The following is a 26,637-nucleotide window of genomic DNA, read 5'->3' on the forward strand; positions in this document are numbered from 1 at the left end:
TTATTACCACACAAAACACATTAATTGCACCTAATAATTTTTATTCAACCATACCTAACATTGACTAACTTTCCTTGCCTAACTTTGACATTGATTTTCAACACACCAATCCAAACAATTAATGGCATTCACTTCGATATGTCTATCCCGCTTAGCATGTCGTGTCTGACGACAAGCGCGCGACATGACCTGCGGTTCCCAGCTTAAACCTAATGCAGTTTCAAGAACACTAGTTACAATCACAGGTTCTCCCTGGATCCAATGACATTGAAAGTGCTTTAAATCCTCCGGTTGGATGTCTTTAGCTCTTGGACAGTACAAATAGTTTTCATCAGATCCCTCTCGAGAAGCTGCTTTCCTAAACTTATTGCTGGTCGCGTCAAGGATACACAGAGAGTTGCAACGCTGTTGTTCAGAAGTTCCCGACGCATCCATGCGTTGATCTGTTTCAACAATTTCTTGTGCTTTTTTTACCAACTGGCTAATGTGGTTTACAGAAAACATGCATCTCAATTCTAAAAGACTACAACCACAACCACCCATGTCCTTCGGAGGGCAAAGAATACTCCCATCTAAATTTGCTTTCCACTCAGATTTCGGCCATACATGACACTTGGTGCTAGTTTCAGAAGGCACTTCTGCAATGTTCCCTTTTCCAGCACGTAAATAGCTCAAGCCCCAATTGATATTCATACTCATTTCATCTGCACCTCCCTGCAGGTGTCCATCTCGAATCTCCCGGCAACAGGCGAGGCAAAGATCATAGGAACATTTAGGGCAGCTTCTGTGAAGATCAAAAATAGAAGTTTTGCAGTTGTTGCTGAAAAAGAAAACAAAAAAGTTAAGCTTGAATGTTTGATAGGAAGAACAAATTTAAAATAGAATATGATAATGGTAAAGGCTCTACCAATATATACGATCATCCTCAGGGCAATCTGACATTTGTATCTTTAGCTCTGAATAAGGTATCCCTGTCCCAAGACATCCGAAAAGAAAATTAAAACAAGGAAAAAGGTTCAATTCATATTTGGGGTACTAGGTGAACAATTGAGAAGAATATCAAATGATTTCAGAATGTGAATGACAAATGAATCATAAGAAGAAAAAAGAACTACATATAGGACTCATATTCATCCATTGTTTTTACATAAAATACAATCACTCTCAAATTAAATCCAACTGATCATTAGTTATAAGTTTACGTCTTAAGTTAATTATAGTAGTTAGTTCAAAATTATTTAGTTCAAATTTTTTCTAGAAAAGATATTGACAATTTAGACAGATAGAAACATTGATTTAACTGAAAAGTTGAAATTGTATTCCACAAGTGACACTAGTGACAACAATGCACCCATCTCATCTTAAGTTCCAAAGAAAAAAATTATGAGATGTGGGAAATGGTTAAGTTCTAAAATTAACACCGGTAATATCCCTAACCATCATGAAATCTTTGTTAGGAATTAGGAATTAGGATATAGAGAGCAAAGTTTTCTAGCTAGTGACCGACTATCTGATGAGTTCCAACACGTGTCTGCCACAGAACTATACCTTGTCTCCTAGCTTCAATCTCCATCTCAATCACTTGTTCATCATTAAGTCTTTTGAAGAATGGAAGCAATGCTTGAAGCAAATACTTAGAGTGCTCAACTTCGTCATCTTTGCAAATGTGAAATTCCAACAGATTCTTCAACTTCAACCATACAAACCATAAAACTTTTTGTCAGACTTCCGCTTAAGTAACAAACAAGTAAAAATCCAGGAGACGTGCAAAAGAAAAATAAACTGACCTTAACAGGAACCTTTTCTAAACGTAAGCATGCTTTGCAATTGCAATTTCCAAGGCATACAGGACAAGCTTCAGCAATGGCTTCCTCCGACATATGAGGATACCTGGACAATACAAAACTTGATAATAAGCAATCATAAAAACTATTTAAACAAAATTCTATATCAATTCAAAATATTTGGAGTTTTACATTAATTACGCATATAAAGAAACCTCACAGACTATATCCAGTGCTAACATGCCCCCGGTTCCATCGATATACATTAATACTTTATTTCAAAAATCTTTGTTAACAAATATTCAGCAATCAATTAACTGCAGTAGAAGAAAATACTTTTATGGAAGATGAGATATAGTAAGAATTATAAGGGTAAAAAGTGAGCGAGAACTTGGGGCTTATTCAAAGACAACTTTGTGGACATTAATTTAATTCCGCATACACATTGCAAGACGTGTCTACATGGATTGTACTTGTTATAATTAATGAGTTGGATAAAATTTGAACCCATGTTCTGATAGTGAGAATAGTTTAAAGAGTTTGCGCCATGACTCCTAATTAGAGTAAAAGATCGAGTCCAAATCGCGTGTTTGCGCATAAGAACCTAACAAAACCAAATAGAAGCATTGGAAATCACTAATTCCACAAACTTTCATGCTCTCCACTCGCCCATAATTAGAAAAGTGGTTTGATCTCCCTACCCAAACACTCTCTCTAAGACTAATCACCTCTTCCTAGGGTTTTCGTACGTGAATACGAATGGACTAGTAGCATGCATGAGGTCTTAGCCCAGCTCAGTACTCAGTCAATTTTTTTCTTACAGATTTGTAATTAATCTCAAATAAGTAAATAATCAGCAAGATTGGAGCAAACATATATATGCCTACCAATTTTTTATGCAAGGGATACAAAATCGATTTGTTTTACAAGTTCTGCACCAAACAACCCTGCCCTTATCATTCCTCTTACACTGATGGCAGTGGCACAATAAAGAGTACTCCTCTTCATTCCACTGTAAAAAAACCCAAAAACATTAGGGTTTAGGGTTCATAAATTCAAAATATTATTGAAATTCACACATAAAACTAATGAAAACGAATTAACTAAACGAAAAATTAATAACAGGAAGTTAGAAATTTAAGTACTTCTTCCTTTGGTTTTTTTCTCCTTGTGATGCTTATCGTCCATACGAAGCCGTCGCCTGTAAACATTTTCAAACTGCTTGTCATCTGCTGGTAATACCTCGTGACTACGTCGCTTCTTCTTCTCCTCCTCGATTGCCCCTTTTGTTAATCCATCATTTGGGTTACCCAAACTGGCCTTGTCCTTGTCTGAAGAAGTATCTTCTCCGGCACTCATTTCTGAGGATTTCCTTGGCCGCTTTCGACCTTCTGCGGGACTCATTTCTGATGGCCGATGGCTGATGGCTGATGGCTGATAAATGAGATTTGAGAGTGAGAGAGAAGCCGGAACTTGAAGCGTCAGGTTGGTTGATAAGACTTGAGAGTTGACGCTGACAGATACTTTTTCCCACTTCTTGCATGTCTTGATAGTGATGACCTACGTGGCCTTCATATACCTCCCTCCCTCCTCTTGCAAAAACAATTTTCATTATTTTTTGAGATTTTGTTTTTACAGGTCATAGCGAGTTCATTCACTTTCTATATCTACTCCATTCATTTTTATTTCCTTCCAATTCTGCAATTTCACCCATTAATTTATACCATGACAAAGGATAAGGGAAGCGGGATGACAATTCTCGTCACTCTGAATAGTAACTTGCCTATTGCAACTCTACTCGTCTAAAAATTGTCATTACTATTTATGAATTTTTTTTTTTATGTAAATGCATAATTAAATTTGTTTAAGTTTGGATTATTATTTTTTTAACTACTCACAAAAGGAGAAAATTGTATAATCTTTTTATAGTGTTTAGGTTAATTTTTTGACGTGGGAATGAAAAAAAGGGATCGGTTTTTATAAATCATAACACAAGAATCTTTGTCTACATCATAACTCAAGCCACTTGTTCAGTCGAAAATCCCCTTCTCTAGTCTTGGACAATTGAAATGACCCATAAGCACAAGATTCTTTTTTCCCGAGCAAATCATTCTTCATCGCATAAGCCCATGACAAGTAATTTCAAGATGCTTCTTAGATAAAACTAAGCTCGGATGGAGCATAACAAGATTTGACGAATGAATACAAAGATAAAGGGCTTTATATTAGATATTGGGATGGGAAATTTCTATTCAAATAGAAAAATAAAAATAATTGAAATAGCTTATGAACTATGTCAAAAGACTCCCATGCCTTTCTGGACCAACCGATCCCTTTGCTGGATCAGGATCCTCTCTTGATCTTTGTATGGGGATCCTTATGACCAACAAGTGTGGACCGTTGGATGAAAATCCAACGGCTATAATTATTATAACTTTAAAGGGCCGTTGGATTTTCATCCAAAGGCCCACACTTGTTGGTCATGAGGATCCCCATACAAAGATCAAGAGAGAATCCTGATCCCCCTTTACTCAACGACGAAGTAAAATTTAGGTGCACACATGTCTAGAGCCTAACAAAACCAAACCCGACTAGCTGTTTAATTAAAAACTGCAATAATAATAAGCGGTTCATCTATGTCTCTCTTCACGCTTTAAACATATTTTTTGTATTTTTTCTTTATTTTAAAATTTTAAAATTCTGAAAATCCTAAGTTATTCGATCTCCGAACTGTTAGATATTAAACAGCTCAAATTGTGGAGCGCTGACATTTTTTGCTTACCATGGGACAGTAGGTGATGTCGGCTATGTTCCTCTTCGCTTGTAGGAGTTTTTTTTTAAGTTCAAATCTAATGAATAACTAAGTTGATAATAAAAAAAAAATCTGAGCACACTAATATATTTTCATTAAATCTCTACAACACTAAATCTTTTTTAATGAATTTAGAATAATTAAATAACTAAAATTATAGATGTTCGAATGCCTGCATTGGGGTAAATTTTGATTCAAATTCATTTACATTGCATTTGAATGATGAAATTATTTTTCAAAATTTGTGAAATTTCTTATTTGACTAACCTAAAATTAGAATGCGATTTAAATGCTAAGTTTAATATATAAATAAGACATAGCAGTTAGGAAATGTGCTAGTGGTGGTGGTGGCTACGACAGTGAAGATTGTGGGCGGCAGCAATGATGATGGTGGGTGTTGGTAGCGGGCAATGATGATGGTTTGTGGTAGCGGGTGGTAGTGATGATGATGGATGGTGGAAATTATGGTGAGTAGTGGTGGCGGTGCGGTAGCATCGATGATAGTGGTGAGTGGTTGATGGTGAGTGATAGTGGTGGCATTGGTGAGGATGCTAGTGGGTGGTGGCAGCGGCGACGGTGATAATGGTGGTGGGTGGTGGTGGTGGCTGCAATCATGGTTGAGTTTTTATTGTTTTTTATTTGTTTTAAACTCTCATTTATGAAAGTTTAGAAATGACAACTATTTACATGAATTTAAACTTGAGAACTTGAGGTTTCAATTCTTTACTTTTTTTTCAACACAAAAATTCTAAAATTCTATGTTTATAAATTCAAAAAGAAAATCAGTGCATGTTAATTTAAAATTTTTGAATTTCGTACAAATTCTAGGTTTATTTTCTTCTTTCAAACAGAGAGCTAGACTGTGAAAATACTAACGATTCGAGTATTTCAATTCCAATTTTAAGAGACTTTGTAGAAAATGGCTAATTTTTTAAATCAGAAGTTGGGAATTTGAGTATTTCGCAGAAAATTTTCATCCCCTTTGCCCTCTGTCAACCGAACCTCTTTTACTTGTCCAACTGAATGTTTCGCAACTACCAACTTCTATACCAAACGGCCATTTGTGAAAATTCTCCAATGGCCATGTGATGTTCGTTCTGAGCATAGGTTAGGATTTGTGGTGGGTTTAGATAAAAATGTTACGAGTAATGCTAGGTATACCAATTTTTTAAACCATATTTGTAAGTTATTTGATGTCAGGTTGTCACCAATAAAAAATAAGCACGTTAATTAACACTTAAGTAATAGAGTAATGCTATGAAGACCCTCTTAAAAATGGAACTCTCCGTGGACTCTCTGTCATCTCATATTGTTTGCACAATTCACGTGCCAATAATATATAATATTGTGTAAAAAAACATGAGGTGACAGAGAGCTCATGGAGAGTCCCACTTTAAAATAGTATCCCTTGCATTTCTCTTAATAATTCAATCATCAACAATCACATCATATAGTTATAAAATAAAATTTAAATAGATGGTCTAGCTAGCATTAAACAAGTGTTTTTTTTTCTTCAGTTATATGCCCTTTTTTGTTTTTTCACATAATTGTGCACTTCTCATAAAAACATTTTTCTTTCTAAATTATATTTTTGGGGTGTCATTAACAACATACTTAAAATAAACATAATAATAAATTGTTAATATGAGTATTTAAAGAAAGGTTGTTTTATTGACACTCCACAAATTGTTAAAAACAACCCACAATTAAAATTTATCCCAACAATTCCAGTGTTACCCTTTCTTTTGTTGAATCCACCCCACCCCACCCCACCTTCCAAAACCAAAAAATCTCACAACCATCCACCCATCCACCCTACCGTCACTGGTGATCTCCTCTCTGATCAACTGAAAACAAGAGTGTTGCCTCGATATTATATTCCAAGGAGCCTTATACAATGCTACAGGGAATGGATTGTTAGAAGTTGGTATAGAATCCGAGAAGGGTTCCTAACTGGTGTGGGAGTTCTAATTGTAATAGGTATGGGAAACTTGGACGCAAGTTTCAGATAGGTTTAGGATTCCAACTCAGTTTAGGATTAAGTTTTGATTTAGTATAAAAAGGGTCTTTAACGTTAAGGTATAGTTAATGTGGATATAGTGTGTGAGAGACTTATGTGACAAGAAAACTGTTTGTATGTGTGAGTTTTCTTGTATTCCTTTATTCAATCAATAAAGTGTGCTTCCGTTGTTCATGGTTTTCTGTTATTGGTTTGGTTTGATCGAAGAGTAAGTTTCAACAAGTGGTATCAAGAGCCATAGGTTGCGTGGTCAAATCAAAACGATGACAAAAACTGAAAGTGGAGATGATAGGGGTACTGAGGTAACCAAGACTTCGGTGCAAAGTGCTCGGTTTGAGATCGAGAAATTCATTGGGACAAATAACTTCGCTATGTGGCAGTGCGAAGTAAAGGATGTACTGATTCAACAAGGTTTACTGGTGGTGCTTGAAGACATGCCTATAACAATGAAGAAGGAGGAATGGCAGCGGCTGAATGCACATGCATGTTCCACGATTAGACTATGTCTTGGAAAAGCACAAAAATATGGTGTAATGAATATCTCATCAGCTAGAGAACTATGGGATACGTTGGAATCGAAGTACTTGAAGAAGAGTGCAGAAAACAGACTTTATCTTAAGAGTAAATTGTATCGTTTTCAGTACAAGGAAGGAACTAAGATGATTGACCATCTTGAAGAATTTAACAAGATGATTGCTAAACTTCTGAACCTAGAAGAGACGATCAAAGATGAAGATAAAGCGTTGATTCTGATGAATTCCCTACCTGAATCTTACGAGTCGTTTGTTACGACATGGATTTATGGTAGAGAAACTCTTAAGTTTGATGAAATCTCAAGCGCAGTGATGAATCATGAAGTCCGCAATTTAGACAGACAAGAGAGAAACAATTCCGAAGCACTAATGGTAAGAGGAAGATCAAAGGAAAGAAAACCAGCAACTAAGAAGAAAGGCAAGTCTCGTTTGAGAGGTGCCTCAAGCAACAGAAAGTTTCTCGATAAAGATGAGTGCGCCTTCTGTCATGAGAAAGGGCATTGGAAAAAGGATTGTCCCAAAATCAAAGCCAAGAACAAAGAGAAGAAATATGAAGACTCAGAGGCAAACATTGTCGAGGCTAACAATGAAGATTTCGTTTGTGCCCTAACTGCATCAGACGGAATAAATTATATGAATCACTGGGTGCTTGATACTGGATGCACGCATCATATGACCTCTCAACGTCATTGGTTTTCTTCGTTCAAGACCCTCACTGGAATGGTATATATGGGGGATGATAATCCATGTGCAATGAAAGGAATTGGTAGTGTTAAAATCAGACACCATGATGGTGTAGTCCGAGAGCTACAAGGGGTGAGATATGTCCCAAATCTTAAGAAGAATTTAATCTCGCTTGGAACTCTTGAAGATCAAGGTTGTAAATTCTACTCAGAAAAACAAACATTGAAGGTTGTAAGAGGAGCATTAGTGATAATGAAAGCGCCAATAAGGGGTTTGCTTTATTTGTTAGAAGGCACCACTATTGAATCTCCGATGGCTATGGTAGCAGCAAGTGATCAATCAGATACATCTTGTCTATGACATATGAGGCTAGGGCACGTGGGAAACAAGGCATTGCAAGGATTGATTAAACAAGGGGTCCTAGAGGGAGCACTAGTAGAAAAACATGTTTGCGCGACGGAATCTTGCGCGACGGAGAAAATTTTGTCGCGCAAAGTCCGTTTGCACGACGTATAACACAAAACGTCGCGCAAACTGACTCTGCGCGACGACGAACGCATTGCTCAAAACGCCTTTGCGCGACATAGGTGAACATACGTCGCGCAAAGCAGTTTTGTGCGACGCCGTCATTCGTCGCCAAACTTTTGGCGCCAAACGAAAAAGGATGTACCGCTTCTCTCGTTGACTTTGCGCGACGCAGGTGGGCATGCGTCGCGCAAAGATGTTTTGCGCGACGTATGACCACCTGCGTCGCGCAAAACATCTTTGCGCGACGTATGCCCACCTGCGTCGCGCAAAGTCAACGATTTTTTTTATTTCATTTGATTAGTTTGGGAGGCAGAAACTGCAAACCCAGTTGCAGCAGCTACCTCCGTCTTCCATCTCTCTCTTCAAAATCGTCTACCAGATCAGGTTTGAATTGATATTAATTCTTTATGTTTTTTCGATTGCAATCCTTCCCTTGCTCTTAAACATGATGTAAACTGAATTAATAATATGTAGATCCTTCATGTGATTCATTTACGAAATTGAAATTGTAAAATCAAGGGAGATAACTATCTTGTTGATTTTCTTTTTCTCTATACACCAGGTAGTTCCAACAATACTTTAACTAGTAAATGTGCTTTGAAAAATATTGTGTAACTAACCTTGTTTCTACTAGTGCTCTTAGCATATGAGTATTTCTAGGATCCTTTCCATGCTGTTAATACCAAAAATTAAGGAAATTATCTACCAGAAAGTAGTCATAGTATATGAGATAGACATTCATTTGATGCATATAAAAACTATGAACTTAATACAAATATTGTGTTCTTATATTAAATAAAAATGCTGAAAAAATGAATTTAAGGAGGAAACATGTAACATTATATATTATCAATCGTGTGTGGCTTAGAAGCTTCTTTAGCTTACATACAGAAAGTTGAGCTAAAACATTATCACCTAACTAACATTGTTGTTGATTTTTGCTATATATGTTGCTATTTGCAAGTGTTAGTGTTGTGGTGGGAAAAGATATGAGAGTTGATTGGACAAAACCAACGAATTTAAATTTGAATGCAAATATAATTGCTTAACCCGGATTGAACATTGGACAAATACATATGACGACTGGAGAAGTTTGAACTCTAGCAACCAAAGGCGCTACAAGAATCTTATGCATACGATATATTTTTGGAAAGTGATTTCTACGCACATTATAAACTCCTATTTATTTATGGCCAATTATAAACTGAATAAATTAGAAAATTTTCAAACTAATCATATAATACTCAATTGTAAACCATAAGGCACATAGTTCTACTTCCTCATGATTGAGAGTTGAGATAATATAAACACTAACTCATCTTTTAAACTTCCATTTCCAATTTGTTAATTTATGTATACGTTCATATATTTGTCTCGTTACTTGATCTCTGAATGTTTGTTTTTTGCAATTTTTGGCGTATGCGATCTCGAAGCATATATAAACAAGTTTGACGGTTGGATCGTTGAAATTAGTTTCGTAGGATGTGTATCACATCAAAACGATAGATTCACTAACACTTAAGAGTTTATTTAGGGTCAAGGAGTGTAGCTGTAAAAAATCATCAAAATCGGAGTTAAAATAACCGTTAAATCGTGATTTTTCGTTTATAACCGTCGAAAAGTTTTGTCTTATTACTTGATCTCAGAATGTTTGTTTTTTGCAATTTTTGGCGTATGCGATCTTGAAGCATATATAAACAAGTTTGACGGTTGGATCGTTGAAATTAGTTTCTAAGCTGCATATCCCATCAAAACGATTGATTCACTAACACTTAAGAGTTTATTTATACTTTCATCAAGTATAACATAAGATTTTGTGGTATCCACTAGTGTAAATATTTTAAATTGAAGATCGAATTCATTCATTGTATTTATATAAGGTCAATGAGTGTAGCTGTAAAAAATCATCAAAATCAAAGTTAAAATAACCGTTAAATCGTGATTTTTCATTTATAACCGTCGAAAAGTTTTGTCTCGTTACTTGATCTCTGAATGTTTGTTTTTTGCAATTTTTGGTGTACACGATCTCGAAGCATATACAAACAACTTTGACGGTTGGATCGTTAAAACTAGTTTCGTACAATGCGTATCACATCAAAACATTAGATTCACTAACATTTGGAGTTTATTTATACTTTCATCAAGTATAACATAAGATTTTGTGGTATCCACTTGTGTAAACATTTTAAATTGACGATCAAATTTGTTTATTGTATTCATATAGGATCAAGGAGTGTAGCTGTAAAAAAATCATCAAAATTGGAGTTAAAATAACCGTTAAATCGTGCTTTTTCGTTTATAATCGTCAAAAAGTTTTGTCCCTTTACTTGATCTCTGCATGTTTGTTTTTTGCGATTTTTGGCTGATGCGATCTCGAAGCATATAGAAACAAGTTTGACGGTTGGATCTTTGAAACTAGTTTCATACGATGCTTTTCTTATGAAGTTCAACCGTATATATATTTACTAAGTAGATTTTTATTTATTTATTTATTTCGTACTTATAATACTTAAGAGATTGACTGATATATATGAAAAAAAAAGTTATTGTGGGTTTTTGTTAGAAAAATATATTATTGTGGGGTTTATGTTTAAAAAAATTTGAATTTGAAAGGAGGAAAGTCACATTTTCGGTAATTTTCATAATACTTTTTTTTTCCAATTAAATACTTTGCGTGACGCCTTAGTATGATCGTCGTGCAAAACAACTTTGCGCGACGTCGAATTAAACACCTACGTCGCGCAAGGTATGATAATTTTGGCGGTATAATAGTGAAAAATAGGCGCTTTTTTTCAATTTTTCCAAAATTTTCCACTTTGCCCTCTTTATCTCCCTCAATTCGAACCCAAATGACAGCCCTTCTTTATCTCCCTCTCCTCCTTCTATTCAAACCTAACCCAACTGAACCCTCCTCCTTCTATTCGAACATAACCCAGAAATCTTGAACCATCCTCCTTCGATTTTCCTTACTGCTCCCCACGTCCTCATCGTGCACCTTTTCGTTGGATTTTCTTCCCCCTATAGTGTTATACACGTGTTGCTCATCGTGGAGGGGAAGAAACATGGAAAAGCTGGCTCTTCCATTTGCTTCCACAGATTTCTCGAGCTCTCTCTCAAGCTCCGAATCGTTGGCCTCCGCGAGAAGGTATGTCTCTCTAACTTTCTTATTATTATTATTATTTTTCAATTCGAATTTTCTTTGCATGAATGTTGGATCTGTTGCCTTCGGGAAGAAATTTTAACCTAGAAAAGGTTGATTTTCAGGAAATCGCCAATTCGAAAGCTTGGGTTTCCTGGTGAGTTCTCCGACATATATGTTGAAATGTTTGTGATTTTAATTTTAAAAATCTGGGTTTTTTTGTTCAATGGTTTGCTTCATCTTATTGGCTTTCTCACTAGAGATCTTTGCCATCGCTGCTCCACCAAACTTGCATCCACTCTTTCGAACAGGTACGACTTCTTTCATTTTCTTTTGTTTCCGGGAAAATTTACGGCTCGAAAATGAGTAGAATTGTAGAAGTTAAAACCTGTCTCAATCTCTATGTTGGTATGTACACAATGAAATTGAATTTTGTGTTTCGGCATACCCTTACTGGAATTTTATGATTTGGGAATTGTACAAGTTAGTGGCGATTTGAAACCGTTAACCGGGATGAGAATTAGAGTGATTTGAAAACAGAGAGCAAGGAATTGTAGGTGGGTAGTGATAAAGATAATGGTGAGGATACTATGATCATAACAGAAATTCACTATTTTGCACAGAGTTTTGAAAGTTGATTTCTTTTCTTTTTTCATTTTGATTTTTGATTTTTGTATTTTTGAACAGGTGGTGTTCTGATTTTTCATTCGTTCTCATCACTTCTACAAGAGGTTAGTTTTCTTTTCTGCATTTAAAGAGTGTTTAAAGAAAAATTGTATGTAATTGATTTTCTGCTATAACGTTTTGAAATTCCTTATTTTACTTGAATGTAATAGTGCTTGCTTTTGCTTTCACCCTGCTACCAAATTCGGTTTTGTTTGTATGGTAACATGGATTGCTCAGGTTAGGTAGGAGAGGATGGAGGTGAGAAATACAATTGGGAAAGATATGCTGAGAGGTTTACAAAACAACTTTGAAGCTGTCGGTGAGGATTCTTCTGTTTAAAAGTAGGAATTTTTTAATTTTTCGTGGAATCGATGTTTTGTTTTCGACTGACTTTATAAAGGATTGCTTGGACAAGTACAGGGTGTTTGGGATTGAAAGGTTGGGAGAGGCCACATACGGGTTCAGAGAGAATATTCTTTTTTGAATCTCCATACGTGCAATTCCCTCTACATTAGAGGATATTTTCATATTATTTTGCATATAAATTTATTGAAGGGTTTGTGTATAAAGGTTTCATTAATGGGGATTTCTATGCAATGACTGTTTGGGATTGAAAGGTTGTTCCAGCGTTTATTTTAAACTTACTGCAATGACTGTTTGCAAATTTACAAAATTTGTGTTTAATTTGAGTAGCTTGAATGGAAGACGCAATTCCAACACCTATCAATTAGGTACAACCGCATAAAAAGGCAATAAAGATTAAAGTCCACGTGTGTAGAATGTGGAGACCGAGAACTTTAGGAACAACTTATAAAAATACAAGTCTGCACTGTATACTGATTGACGAAAGGTGAGCAATCATTATGTAATGATTTTAATTAATAAACCTTTAGTTTTGCCCATTGAAAGTTTGTTAATTGTTTTAATGCATATGATATAATGTTTCTACTTTATGTAATAAACACTATCTGGGATCTGCTTATCATCTTTAGACATTGCTTGATTTTGTATTGTCAAATGATATATATTTTCATACTGATTGTGTTTGTATAGTATATGGATTTCTTTTTATGATATTCAGAGCATATTATTCTTTGTATTAGAATTTTTTATACGTAAACAATTTTTTTAAAGTGTTAATTAAAATGGTTAATTGATGGTTACTATTTACCTATGCATATTCTTGCTTAGTATTTACTATCCACGTGCATATTCATGTTATACTAAATGTAATGTTCACTGTCATTCACTTATTCACCGGATATTTAACAATATTTTTTTTCCTTGCATTTTTTTCCCATGCTGAATTGTCAAGCAACAAGCATATAAACTTATACGAATTTTTTTTTTCATTGTTAATCTACTGATGCTAGGGATGATTTGAATTGAGCTTTTACATTCTTTTGAACATTTTTCATATTTAACTTGCAGGATCAATGTCACTGTACAACTTTCCACGATTGTTTGTTATGTCTTTCTCCCTTTTGTGTAATTTTAGTCAATTGAACTACTCTTTTTAACTTAAGATTGAATTGAAGTGCTAAGAACTTAGTTAAATGAAAGTTATACTTTGGTTTGATGACATTTTGGTGTTTGGTGTTGAGTGCATGATTATTAGGTCCACAATCATTGGATACATGATCTTTCATATGTTTTCACCATAATATATCATAATCCCGCAGCAACGCGCGGGTCACACTTTCTAGTATATATCTAGTTGTTCTGTATTTATGTAGTTGTGACAAGATTGGGACACTTATATATAGATATATATATATATATATATATATATATATATATCTAGTTGTTCTGTATTTATGTAGTTGTGACAAGATTGGGACACTTATATATAGATATATATATATATATATATATATATATATATATATCTAGTTGTTCTGTATTTATGTATGTATGTATGTATCTAGTTGTTCTGTATTTATGTACTAACATTATCTGTTGCATTTAAGAAAAATGTTGTAGGATTAGTTTCTAATGTTATATTTTTATGGTTGAATAAGTGTATAGATGTCGCAGTTGATCACTCGTCGTCGGATGAAGGAGCAGCTGAGGGCCCAGGGCGAGGAGATGATGTCATATGGCGGGGCGTGGAGAGACCTTGTACAAGCCATACAGATGTCCGGCCTTCAAATCTTATCTCACTACCAGCACTTCATCTTGGTCCACCTTCGACCTCAGAGCCACCTCGCCCTGATACCTAGTAGCTTGATGTATTAAACCTAGTTCACTTTTAGTTTTTTCTTTTTTGTTCGGATCTTGTATGTACATTTTCATATATTTTATAATTAAATACTTTTGCTTGGTTAATTAATTATTCTTTCGAATTTAATTACAATATTTATCAAGAATTAAAAAAATAAAAAAAAAAGTTTGACCAAAACTACTCCCCACTTTGCACGACCAATCACTTTGCACGACGCATGGCTTCGTCGCGCAAACCCACTTTGCGTGACTCATGAGTACGTCGCGCAAAGTGGGTTTGCGCGACGCACATCGTTAGTCACGCAAAGTGGGTTTGCGTGACGCACAAAGTGGGTAGTGCAAAGTGGGTTTGCGCGACGACCAATGAAGTGCGTCGTGCAAAGTGAGTTTGCGCGACGCACTCCGTTAGTCACGCAAAGTTTGTTTGTGTGACGCACTCCGTTGGTCGCGCAAACCTACTTTGCGCGACGCACTCCGTGGCCGTCGCGCAAACCTACTTTGCGCGACGCACGCCCCGTGGGCCGTCGCTCAAACCCTAGCGTCTCAGACTTTGCGCGACAATTAACGCGCGACGAAGGTTGCGTCGCGCAAACCCTTAGGCAACGATTTGTTACTTTGCGCGACGAAAGTACCTACGTCGCGCAAAGTGTTTTTTTTACTAGTGGAGCCAAAAGTGGGAAGATCGATTTTTGTGAACATTGCATCCATGGCAAACAAACCAAAGTAAGTTTTGGCACGGCAATACATCAAACGGAGGGAATCCTGGATTATGTACACTCAGATGTCTGGGGGCCTGCGAAGAATGAATCCCTAGGAGGAAAGAGATGGTTCGTATCCTTCATTGATGATTATTCACGAAGAGCATGGATTTATATGATGAAGCACAAACATGAGGTGCTGGATATTTTCTTAGAATGGAAAAACACAGTCGAAAGGAAGAATGAGAAAAAATTGAAAGTCTTAAGAAGTGATAATGGGGGAGAGTATACGTCTGATCCCTTCTTTGAAACCTGCAAAAAGGAAGGTATAACACGACATTTCAGTGTTAGAGAAACTCCTCAGCAGAACGGAATTGCAGAACGGTTGAATCGAACACTGTTAGAAAAGGTCAGATGTATGCTGTCACAAGCAAAACTGCATAAACGTTTTTGGGCAGAAGCATTGAGTTATGCATGTCACATTCTAAATCGTCTTCCTTCTTCAGCCTTAAACGGAAAGACTCCAATGGAAGTATGGTCAGGACAAATTGCTCAAGATTATGACAGACTAAGGGTGTTCGGGTGTGATGCGTATTACCATGTGAAAGAAAATAAATTAGACCCGAGAGCAAGGAAGGCTATCTTTCTAGGGTTTAACAGTGGCGTCAAGGGATTCAGATTGTGGAGTACAGAACTCAAGAAGGTTGTAATAAGCAGAAATGTGACGTTTAATGAAACCCATATGCAACTAAGAGAAGATCGAAAGATTGTGCAAGAGGTGGAGCTAGCAAAAGAACAAACTGAACATTCAAGAGATAAAGACAAACACGACAATGAGGGTCAAATCAGTGTCGATCAAGAAGAAAAGCAAGAAGAGGACAGTATGATTAATGATGTACCAGATCAAGAAGATTGTATCGCCAAGAGAAAAGGAAAAAGAGAGGTTGGGCTTCCTGCTAAATTCAAAGATTGCGTCTCCTGTATAGCCTACGCATTGCCAGTAATCGAAGTAAACATCCCTACAGATTTCACAGAAGCATCAAGGAGTAAAGAAGCTAAAAATTGGCATGAAGCTATGGATGATGAGATGTTGTCACTAAAGAAGAACAAAATTTGGGATCTGGTGGAGCTACCTAAGGGAAGAAAGGCCATTGGATGCAAATGGGTGTATGCAAAGAAAGATGGAATAAATAATGCAAGTTCAGTAAGGTTTAAAGCCAAATTAGTAGCAAAAGGCTACGCTCAGAAAGAGGGAATAGATTACAATGAAATCTTCTCTCCCGTGGTGAAACATTCATCCATTCGAATCCTCCTAGCACTGGTGGCACAGTTCGATCTCGAATTAGTACAATTGGACGTAAAAACTGCGTTCTGCATGGAAATTTGTCTGAAGAAATTTACATATGTCAACCAGAAGGATACGAAGAGAAAGGAAAGGAGAATCTAGTATGCAAGCTCAACAAATCACTATATGGTTTGAAGCAATCACCAAGGCAATGGTACTTGAGGTTCGACAAGGTTATGAAGGATTTTGGCTACACTAGGAGCCAATACGATCACTGTGTATATCACAAGAAAACAAGGGAAGGTACATATGTATATTTACTGATTTATGTAGATGATATGCTCATTGCCTCTAGTGATCAAACAGAAATCTCAAAACTCAAAACTCAGATGCAAAATGAGTTTGAGATGAAAGATCTTGGCGAAACAAAGAAAATTTTGGGGATGGAAATCACACGGGATAGAAAGAAAGGACTAGTGTGTTTATCACAGAAACAGTATGTGGAAAGATTGCTACACAAGTTTGGCATCCGTGATGAAACCAAACCTGTAAGTACACCTCTGGCCTCTCACTTCAAGATGAGCACGCAGTTATGCCCTGAGTCTGATGAAGAAAGGACTAAGATGAAGGACATTCCTTATTCTAGTTTGGTTAGAGGGTTGATGTATGCCATGGTGTGTACTCGACCTGATATTACTCATGCAGTTGGATTAGTAAGTAGATTTATGCATAATCCTGGAAAAATGCATTGGGAAGCTGCTCGATGGATACTGCGATATTTGCATGGAACAAGGAGCATGGGAATTTGTTTTGAGCGGAATGATAAAGGAATCGAGAAGTTCTCTATTGGATATGTAGATTCTGATTTTGCTAGTGACTTAGACAAAAGAAGATCTACCACAGGATATGTGTTTACCATGGCGAATGGTCCTATATGTTGGAGATCAATTCTACAACCAACTGTTGCTTTATCAACTACAGAAGCTGAATATATGGCAATGGCAGAAGCAATTAAGGAAGCTATTTGGACACTGGGATTAATAGCAGATTTGGGAGTTAAACAGCGCAAGATAGATGTGCATTGTGATAGTCAAAGTGCTATTTACTTGGCGAAGTATCAAGTGCATCATGCAAGAACCAAACATATAGATGTAAGATATCATTTTGTTCGGGAGATTATAGCTGAAGGCGAGATTCTTGTAAAGAAAATTGCTTCAGCTGATAATCCTGCAGATATGTTAACAAAGGTGGTTGGTGCATCAAAATTCAGTCATTGTCTGGGTTTGGTGCATGTAAGACAGGTTTGATACTTGAAAATGGTGGAGTGATGGAAGCAGAAGAAGTCTCTAGGCGGAGTTCTTACCAAGGTGGAGTTTGTTAGAAGTTGGTATAGAATCCGAGAAGGGTTCCTAACTGGTGTGGGAGTTCTAATTGTAATAGGTATGGGAAACTTGGACGCAAGTTTCAGATAGGTTTAGGATTCCAACTCAGTTTAGGATTAGGTTTTGATTTAGTATAAAAAGGGTCCTTAACGTTAGGGTATAGTTAATGTGGATATAGTGTGTGAGAGACTTATGTGACAAGAAAACTGTTTGTATGTGTGAGTTTTCTTGTATTCCTTTATTCAATCAATAAAGTGTGCTTCCGTTGTTCATGGTTTTCTGTTATTGGTTTGGTTTGATCGAAGAGTAAGTTTCAACATGGATTACGTATCGATTCGCATTGAAATGATGCCTTGGAATCGCTAATTATTCCTGATTATTCAAGTAATCGATTTCTACTTTCCCATTGTCCATCTTTTTTAGCTATAATTACGTTTCTTCACTTCATGCCATTTGATAGACTCATAGAAACTATTCACAAGTATCCCAAAGCTCTTCTCATGCGCTTTCCCATCATCTCCGAACAACTTGGAAAACTTGTTTTGACATGAGCTCTTTTGTTTTTGGTAGGTGGTAAAGGGATAAGTAGTCATAGCTAACAGCTTGTACAGCTGTCATTTATAGATGTAACAGTTTTGTAACTAATCTTTGTATTAGAGACCTAATTATGTGTAATTAGGTACTAAGCTTTGTTAGAGAACTGTATATATATTGAGTTGTAATTCTTACACATTAAGTAATGAAATACAAAGAGTCAGTTTCTTATATGGTATCACCGCCTCTCTGCCTAACCGCTTCTCGATCCTCTTTCTCTTGCGATTTTTTTTCGATCGATTTGTTCTTCGATCGTTGCTTCCTCGCTCTTTGATTTGTTCTTTGATCTTCGATCATGGCGTCTTCGACTTCTTCTCCTGTGCAACCTGAAGTTGTTGCTACTCCTCTTCCTGCGGCTTCTTTCCCCAATTTTACTGGGATGAACCCTAATTCTTCTTCTTCTTCAATTTCTTCTATCACTGTTCAGAATATCAGCTGTATGGTTCCTAAGAAGCTCAAGCGTGACAATTATCTTGTCTGGAAAGCTCTATTCGCTCCAATTTTTCGTCGTTACAAACTCACCGGTATTATTGATGGCTCGGAGGTTTGCCCGCCGCCGTTTACTCTTGATGAATCTGGTTGCAGCACTGGCGTTCCAAATCCTGCCTTCGAAACGTGGTATGAGAAAGATCAGAATATCCTGATCTGGTTGAATTCTACTCTCTCTAAGGATATTGTTCCGTTCACTGTTGGTGTCACCTCATCTCGCGATCTCTGGTTAAATCTTGAGCATCGATTTGGTGGTGTGTCTGCAGCTCACATTCATCAGCTCCGCTCTCGCCTTCACTCCGTTCACAAAGGCGATCTTTCTATCTCCGATTATCTGCAGCGCATCAAAGGTCTTGCTGACTCCTTAATGGCTGCTGGAGCTCCGGTTTCTGATCATGATTTAATTGCTGTCACTCTCAATGGCTTACCTGATGAGTATGAGTCGTTCATTGACTCTCTCATGCTCAGGATTTCTACCACAACTCTGGATGAACTTCATGGCTTGTTGCTTAACAAGGAAGTTTTCATGAATCGCAAGAAGAAAAATATGGCTTCCCCTGCTTCTGAGCCGTTTCAGGCGTTTGCTGCGCAGTCTCAACCTCCTCTCCTTCCTACACCATCTCAGTTCTATCCTTTTCCCCAAGCTTTTGCTGCTCACCAGTCATCTGTGTCATCCAGGTTTCACAACAACAATCGTGGTATTCGTGGACATTTTTCTCAGCGCAATCATTGCGGTAATTTCTCTAAGAACTTCAACAATCGTCCTCAATTCAACAATTATGGTGGACATCGTGGTCAATACAGATCCAATCCTGGCAGTCGTACTGATTTTGGTGGCAACAACTCTGGCAATCGTCCCAATTCTGGTGGTCGTATTTCTTGCCAGATCTGTCATTCGTTTGATCATGATGCTCTTGACTGCTATGATCGGATGAATCATTCTTTTGCCGGCAAAATCCCTCCTGCCAAGCTTGCTGCTATGTGTGCTCACACTACCTCTAAGCAATCTGCTCCCACTTGGTTGATGGACTCGGGTGCTACGTCTCATATTGTTAATGACATTTCTGCAATTAGGTCTCCCCATCCTTATTCTGGCGAAGACAAAGTGTATGTTGGTGATGGTCAAGGTATGGCTATCCATCATACTGGTAACTCTATTGTCACAACTCCACATGCCTCTTTCCGCTTGAATAATATTCTTCATGTTCCCATGATGAAATTCAACTTACTCTCTGCTTATCAATTCTTAAAAGATAACTACTGTTCTTTGACCCTTGATTCTGATGGTTCTGAAATCAAGGATCGCTCTTCGGGGAGGACGCTTTTTAGAGGGCCAGTTACAGACGGATTCTATCCCCTTCAAGGTCTCTCTCCGGCTTCTTCTTCACATACTGCTCTTTTTACCACTAAAGTTTCGTTGAAGACATGGCATCACAGACTTGGTCATCCTTCCTCTGCTATGTTTCAGAAAGTTTTAAATAAGCAGTGTCTTCCCTCCATTGGTGACAAGTCTGTATCTTTTTTTTGCACAGATTGTGCAATAGGCAAAAATCATAAGCTGTCTTTTTCTCCTAGCACTAGTTCTACTTCAACTAGTTTAGAGTTACGCCATTGTGATGTTTGGGGTCCGTCTCCAGTCCTTTCTGTTACTGGTTACAGATTCTACTTGTTGATTGTGGATGATTTTACTAAATACACATGGCTGTTTCCTATGAAAGCTAAATCTGAGGTCTATTCTCTCTTTGTCATCTTCAAGGCCTATGTTGAGAACTTGATTGGTAATAAAATCAAAATCTTGCGATCTGATTCAGGGGGTGAATTCACCAGTTCTGTGTTCAATTCATTTCTCTCCAGCAATGGCATCTCTCATCAATATAGCTGTCCTCACACTCCCGAACAAAATGGATGTGTTGAACGGAAGCATCGCCACCTTACTGAGACTGCAAAAACTCTTTTGGTTTCTTCTCGGGTTCCACACAAATTTTGGGTTGAAGCATTTTCCACTGCTTTGTATCTTATTAATCGGCTGCCTATTTCTCGGTTGGATACATCTCCTTGGGAACTTCTCTTTCGCAAATCTCCAGATTATTCCAAGTTAAAGATTTTTGGCTGCAGCTGCTATCCTTGGCTCAAACCCTATGCTTCCTCGAAACTGGAAGGCAAGAGCAAGCATTGTGTCTTTCTGGGTTACAGTCTTCAGCACAAAGGTTATCGCTGTTTAGATCTCCACTCTCAGCGCCTTTATATTTCTCGGCATGTCCTGTTCAATGAAGACCATTTTCCCTTTCATGATACCAGGCAGTTTTCTCCATCCTCCCTGCCATCCTCCACTGCCTCTGATTCATCTCTTTCCTTCACCCTTCCTTTTCCTACCATTCCCCATTCTTCTGTCTCTCCTTCTACTCTTCAACACCCTTCCGTCTCGTCTATCATTTCTTCATCTCAGCCAGTTGATGCTGCACCCTCCCATATGTCCTCCTCTTCTTCTCCACTTAATCCGTCTTTTCCTCTGCCACCTCATTCTTCTTCTCCTCTTCAGCCTTCTATTCCCACTAACTCTCATCCTATGATCACACGGTCTAAAGCTGGAGTTTTCAAACCCAAAGCTCTTTCTGCCACTAAACATCCCCTCAACCTTGATTCCTTTGTGCCTACAACTTACCACCAGGCCTCTCAACATACTCATTGGGTTCAAGCCATGTCCGATGAATTTGCTGCTCTCCAAAATACAGGCACTTGGACCTTAGTCCCTTCCTCTCCTCACCACAATATTGTGGGCTGCAAATGGGTGTTCCGGATTAAAAGGAAACCTGATGGCACGATTGATCGGTACAAGGCTCGCCTTGTAGCCAAGGGATTTCACCAGCAAGCCGGTCTTGATTTTACAGAAACCTTCAGTCCTGTTGCCAAACCAGTCACCATTCGCATTTTATTAACCCTTGTTGTCCAAAATGATTGGTTCCTTCATCAGTTGGATATTAGTAATGCGTTTCTTCATGGTTCCCTGAAAGAGGAGGTGTTTATGCAACAACCTCCTGGTTTTGTTGATACCTCTAAGCCTTCCTTTGTCTGCAAGCTAAATAGATCTCTTTATGGCTTAAAACAAGCCCCTCGGGCCTGGTATGACAAACTTGGTCACACCTTGCTTTCTCTTGGTTTTGTTAATTCTCAGTCTGATTGCTCTTTGTTTGTGCGCTCTGCTCCTTCTCTGGTGATAGTCTTGGTGTATGTCGATGACATACTTGTTACTGGTCCCGATGCCTCTCAGTGTCAAACCTTTATTCAACAGCTTAGTACCCTGTTTCCTGTTAAGGACTTAGGACCTCTCCACTATTTTCTTGGTCTTGAAGTCCATCGATCCTCTGATGGTATTTTCATGTCTCAGGGCAAATACGCTATGGATCTTCTTATCAAGACAAATATGGAAGGCTGCAAGCCTTGTGCCACTCCTCTTGGTACTACTAAATTAGATCACATTGGAACCCTGCTGCCTGATCCAAAGGAGTACCGGTCCATCGTTGGTGCTCTTCAGTATCTCACCTGGACTCAGCCAGATTTATCCTTTGCTGTGAACCAAGTCTGTCAGTTTCTTCACTGTCCTCGTGACACTCATTTTCAGGCTGTTAAACGCATTCTTCGGTTTCTCAAAGGCACTATTGATCAAGGCATCTGGTTCAAAAAGGGATCTCTGCAGCTCACCGCTTTTTCCGATGCGGATTGGGCTGGCTGTGTTTTTGATCGTCGCTCTACTTCTGGCTATTGTATCTACTTCGGTTCCAATCTTATCAGTTGGAGTGCTAAAAAGCAGCCAACTGTTGCCCGTTCTTCCACTGAGGCCGAATATCGCTCTCTTGCTCTTACTGCTGCAGAACTTACATGGATCTGCAAAATTTTCAATGACATTACTTTCCCTCTTTCTCATCCCCCTATCCTGTGGTGTGACAATGTTTCTGCAATTTCTTTGGCTTCCAATCCTGTCTTTCATGCGCGCACTAAGCATGTGGAGATCGATTATCATTACATTCGGGAGCTTGTTCTTGCAGGTTTGGTCAAGGTGCTCTATGTCCCCACTGAACACCAGGTTGCAGATATTCATACTAAGTCCTTACCCAAGGCACGATTTCATTTCCTTCAATCCAAGCTTTCTCTGGGTTCTCCTCCGATTAGCTTGAGGGGGTGTAAAGGGATAAGTAGTCATAGCTAACAGCTTGTACAGCTGTCATTTATAGATGTAACAGTTTTGTAACTAATCTCTGTATTAGAGACCTAATTATGTGTAATTAGGTACTAAGCTTTGTTAGAGAACTGTATATATATTGAGTTGTAATTCTTACACATTAAGTAATGAAATACAAAGAGTCAGTTTCTTATAGGTGGGGAGGATTCAACAGAAGAAAGGGGAAAATTGAAATTATTGGGATAAATTTTCACACTATTTTGTGAGCAACCCTCCATGTTTTCAAAGTGCCTTCTCAAATCCATTTCTTCGCTCTGTTTTGGGATAGATCAGTGAGTTTGGATCGACCTTGTGGTTGTGGTGGGTCGAAATTGCTTTATACAACTTAGTTTTAATGGTGGTTGTGTGCTCCTCGGCTGTTTTAGTGGCTGAGACGTCTTTAATTACTAGATTCGAGTCAATCCATCTTGCTTGAGCCATGACTGTTGTAGACCTATCTTCATCTAAGGATGGTCATGGACTTATGTCCAATATCTGTGGCTGAATCGTCTTCCATGGCTAGATTAGTAACGAATGCAACGGATTCGGTGATATTGCGAATGGTGCCCTTTTTTGTCGTTGTGGAGTTAAGTTGACAGCTTATTTGTGTTTTGTGTGTATTTGTGCTACCTACCGGTTTGTGTGGCCTCGTTTTTTAGCAGTGGATCTGTGTGTTCCTCAGTTTTGAATCTGCCACCTTTAATTTATTGTGGCAAATCTGTATAGTTGGTTGTTGTGTGTTCTTTATTTATTGTAGTTGTCATGTAAGAGATTTATTATGTTTGCTTGTTGTGTGCTTATTCTCTTCAGTTCAATGTTGACACCCTTCTTGTAATTGTGCCTCTCTTATTAATGAATTAAGCTATTTCTTCGGCTAAAAAAGAATAAAGGGCCAAGAGAGGAGCTTTATTCGGCTTGCCAGCCTGATGTCTTTTTAGCTAAATAATGATCTTGTAGGCTCAATAGTATTATAACCCAGCGATCGGTTAGAAGATGTGTTTTTGAGCAAATTAAGTCTTTTTTTAGCTTTTTAACTGTCTCCTTGGAGATGACTAAAGAATTGTGTATATCAATTTTGACATTTTATTTCTTAGTTACTTTTAATTTTACCAAATATCGTGCTGGGATAAAATTACATTTCCATCCCCTTGGGAGAACATAGGATTGAATCTTTAACCCACACCCAGCTTGTTCTATATCTCAGCCCCGTCTCTTCCCGCCCTAGCCGAACTCACGTGGAAAATCTACTACTGCCATTAGATTTAGATTTAAGGAAAACTCCCTAGATTTAGTGTAAAAATCTACTACTGCCATTACATCTAGGAACACTCCCTAGATTTACATGGACTTTTCGTTAAAACTCCCTAGATTTAGATTTAAAGAAAACTAATAAAAAAAACTTGAAAACTTTAAGTTTTAATGATAAGGACAAAATAAAGGATAAAGTGAACAATACCATGATTGACTTTTTAGTGTAAAAATATAGTTTTTCGTTAAAATAAACAATACCCTTCGATTTATTCCGACACGATATACATAAACAATGTTCAGCAATTCATTTGACGACACCAAACCACGATCTTTGCGCACACCTTTCTCAATAATTCATGAAGCTGCGCTAACGCATCAAATAATAAACCTAACAAGCCATGAAGGTTGCTTCACTCGAGCAAAAGGATTAGCAAACAGAAACATCGACTAAGAAACTTTCAACACTTCATTAAAACAGACTAGAATCAAAATCAAACACAATTCTTCGCTCGAAAAAAGAATCCGACCAGATCATTCATGTGTATCAGAATTCACCTGAATGAGACAGAATACGATATGTTATGAATTTCACCGTAGGCCCTTTTACTTTTTGCCTGCTTTTTTTCCTGGTTTCACTGGTCTTACTGGTGCAGTAGTTTTAGCCTGAACTCTTCGTTTCCGTGTCATTGCAAACTCTCCAAATTTATGACCAACCTTCTCTTCGGTGATCTTGCAGCGAATATGATTTTTTCCATTATAGATACGGACTGTAGTACCCACGAATTCTGGCAAAATAGTAGATCTGCGTGACCAAATTTTCTTATTGTTAAGAAGATCTTTGTTGTTCTTCATTTTCATCAGGAATGCATCCACAAAAGCACCATCGTAAAAATGAGATCTGCTCAGAAGCCAAATCCAACAAAATTACAAATACATTATGTCAGAAAAGAGGAAAAATTCCCAATAAAAATGTAAAAGCAGATACGCAAACACGACCATGGTGACTGCATAGTAGCCAAAAAGGACACAAAAATGAAACATAAACCATGGTGAAATATATTCATGGCGAAAAAAAAAGAGCAACATTGTAAAAGAAACATACTCTTGCTTGGCTTGGGTACTGTAACCTGCTTTGTCCAGTCCATACATTCCTGCAACCACCGGCTTTCCGGAGTCCAGCTATACCAAATGGTCCAAACCAAACAGCACCAACAAGCCATCACATACCACTGTTAGGGCTGCGCAATGGCATCAAATCCATAAACATATACACAAGAAACAAGGTAGTGTTACCTTGGTAGAGGACTCGGAGAAGAGTTTGCCAACTAGGCCACGATTGAGGGTTGCAATTAGACGCCTTGCCATCTTCAACTGTGTTCCGTGACTACAGAGGTTAGAACAGTTGGGGTTTGTCTCTGATATGAGCTACAAAATAATATCTGGGAACTGAAGGAAGAGCACATCAACTTTCTTTTCATTAGACACAGAACAGAAGAATAAGAGCAGCGCACTACGAATCAATGTGCACGGGACCAGATTAAAAAGAGCACACGGATTCCTCCACAAATAACAGCGGCTCGCACCCTTCAATTCATCAACTTTCACTATTTTTGAACAAATCAATAAAATGTGACATTCAAGCTACTTTACTTTGCTTATGATGCACTTATCGACATCTAGTCAAAGCCGGAACAATTACTTAAAACACACCGAAAACTCGTTAAATTTATAAAACAGAGGCACAATGCTTGAACAGAAAGGGATAATAGTTAATACAAAATTATCAAATAATTGAATCCTACAAGGCAACTCGAAAAATCTCATAGAAAAGCAAGGCACTTGCGAAAAATCTCATAGAAAAGCAAGGCACTTGCGAAAAATCTCATAGGCGGCGATGGTTGTTCAATTGGGTATACCTGGGGTTTGTGTTGGTGGTTCGATTGGGTTCGAACTGGGTGTTGATGGTTGTTCGAGTGGAGGTCTAACGGTGGTGGCCGTCTGGCAGTTGTGATTTAGTGGCGGAGGTAGTTGCAGGTGAATCACAAATGAAAATTGCGACCCGAAATACAGAATTATTAGCAACTATCACAGGATTATTTATTTATTTCATCTGGTACCCAAATGAAAATTCCGAAAATAACAATTGCGGAAATCCACATGCATTCGAAATCAAAAGAAAACGTCAGAAATAGCAAAACCCCACATGCGAATTTGTACCAAAAAACAGAGAAAATGATAAAGGGAGATGGAGGTTTACTTACCCGTCTCTCTGCGTGTTGGAGATGCGAGCAAGATGTGGGAGACAGCGAGAAAGCGAGCTAGCGAGCGAGAAG

The 26,637-nt window shown here is 37.8% G+C and overlaps 1 protein-coding gene, 1 long non-coding RNA gene and 1 pseudogene across 2 annotated transcripts; 1 reads left to right on the forward strand and 2 right to left on the reverse strand.

The window, feature by feature from the left end:
• Positions 1-3,188, reverse strand: part of LOC137734221 (lysine-specific demethylase JMJ26-like) — an 11,563-nt pseudogene extending 8,375 nt beyond the window's left edge.
• An 8,449-nt stretch (positions 3,189-11,637) lies between these two features.
• Positions 11,638-12,782, forward strand: LOC137735703 (uncharacterized). Its single transcript, XR_011068677.1, has 3 exons — positions 11,638-12,079; positions 12,188-12,231; positions 12,404-12,782. It is a non-coding gene; the product is annotated as an uncharacterized lncRNA (long non-coding RNA).
• An 11,921-nt stretch (positions 12,783-24,703) lies between these two features.
• On the reverse strand, positions 24,704-26,637 carry LOC137734731 (small ribosomal subunit protein uS19m-like). The gene is made up of 5 exons (XM_068474004.1): positions 26,566-26,637; positions 26,221-26,302; positions 25,598-25,675; positions 25,407-25,483; positions 24,704-25,202 (listed from the first exon to the last, which is right to left on the reverse strand). The coding sequence occupies exons 3-5, from the start codon at positions 25,667-25,669 to the stop codon at positions 24,908-24,910; spliced, it is 444 nt and encodes a 147-aa protein (XP_068330105.1). The 5' UTR covers positions 25,670-25,675; positions 26,221-26,302; positions 26,566-26,637; the 3' UTR covers positions 24,704-24,907.

The sequence above is a fragment of the Pyrus communis genome, chromosome 5 (genome assembly GCF_963583255.1).
Source record: "Pyrus communis chromosome 5, drPyrComm1.1, whole genome shotgun sequence".
Lineage (NCBI taxonomy): Eukaryota > Viridiplantae > Streptophyta > Magnoliopsida > Rosales > Rosaceae > Pyrus > Pyrus communis.

Coding starts and splice junctions, on each gene's coding strand:
- LOC137734731 (XM_068474004.1), bottom strand. CDS start 25,669: ATGGCAAGGCGTCTAATTGCAACCCTCAATCGTGGCCTAGTTGGCAAA. Junction 25,484..25,597: donor TCTCCGAGTCCTCTACCAAG/GTAACACTACCT, acceptor CATTTGGTATAG/CTGGACTCCGGAAAGCCGGT. Junction 25,203..25,406: donor AGTACCCAAGCCAAGCAAGA/GTATGTTTCTTT, acceptor GCTTCTGAGCAG/ATCTCATTTTTACGATGGTG.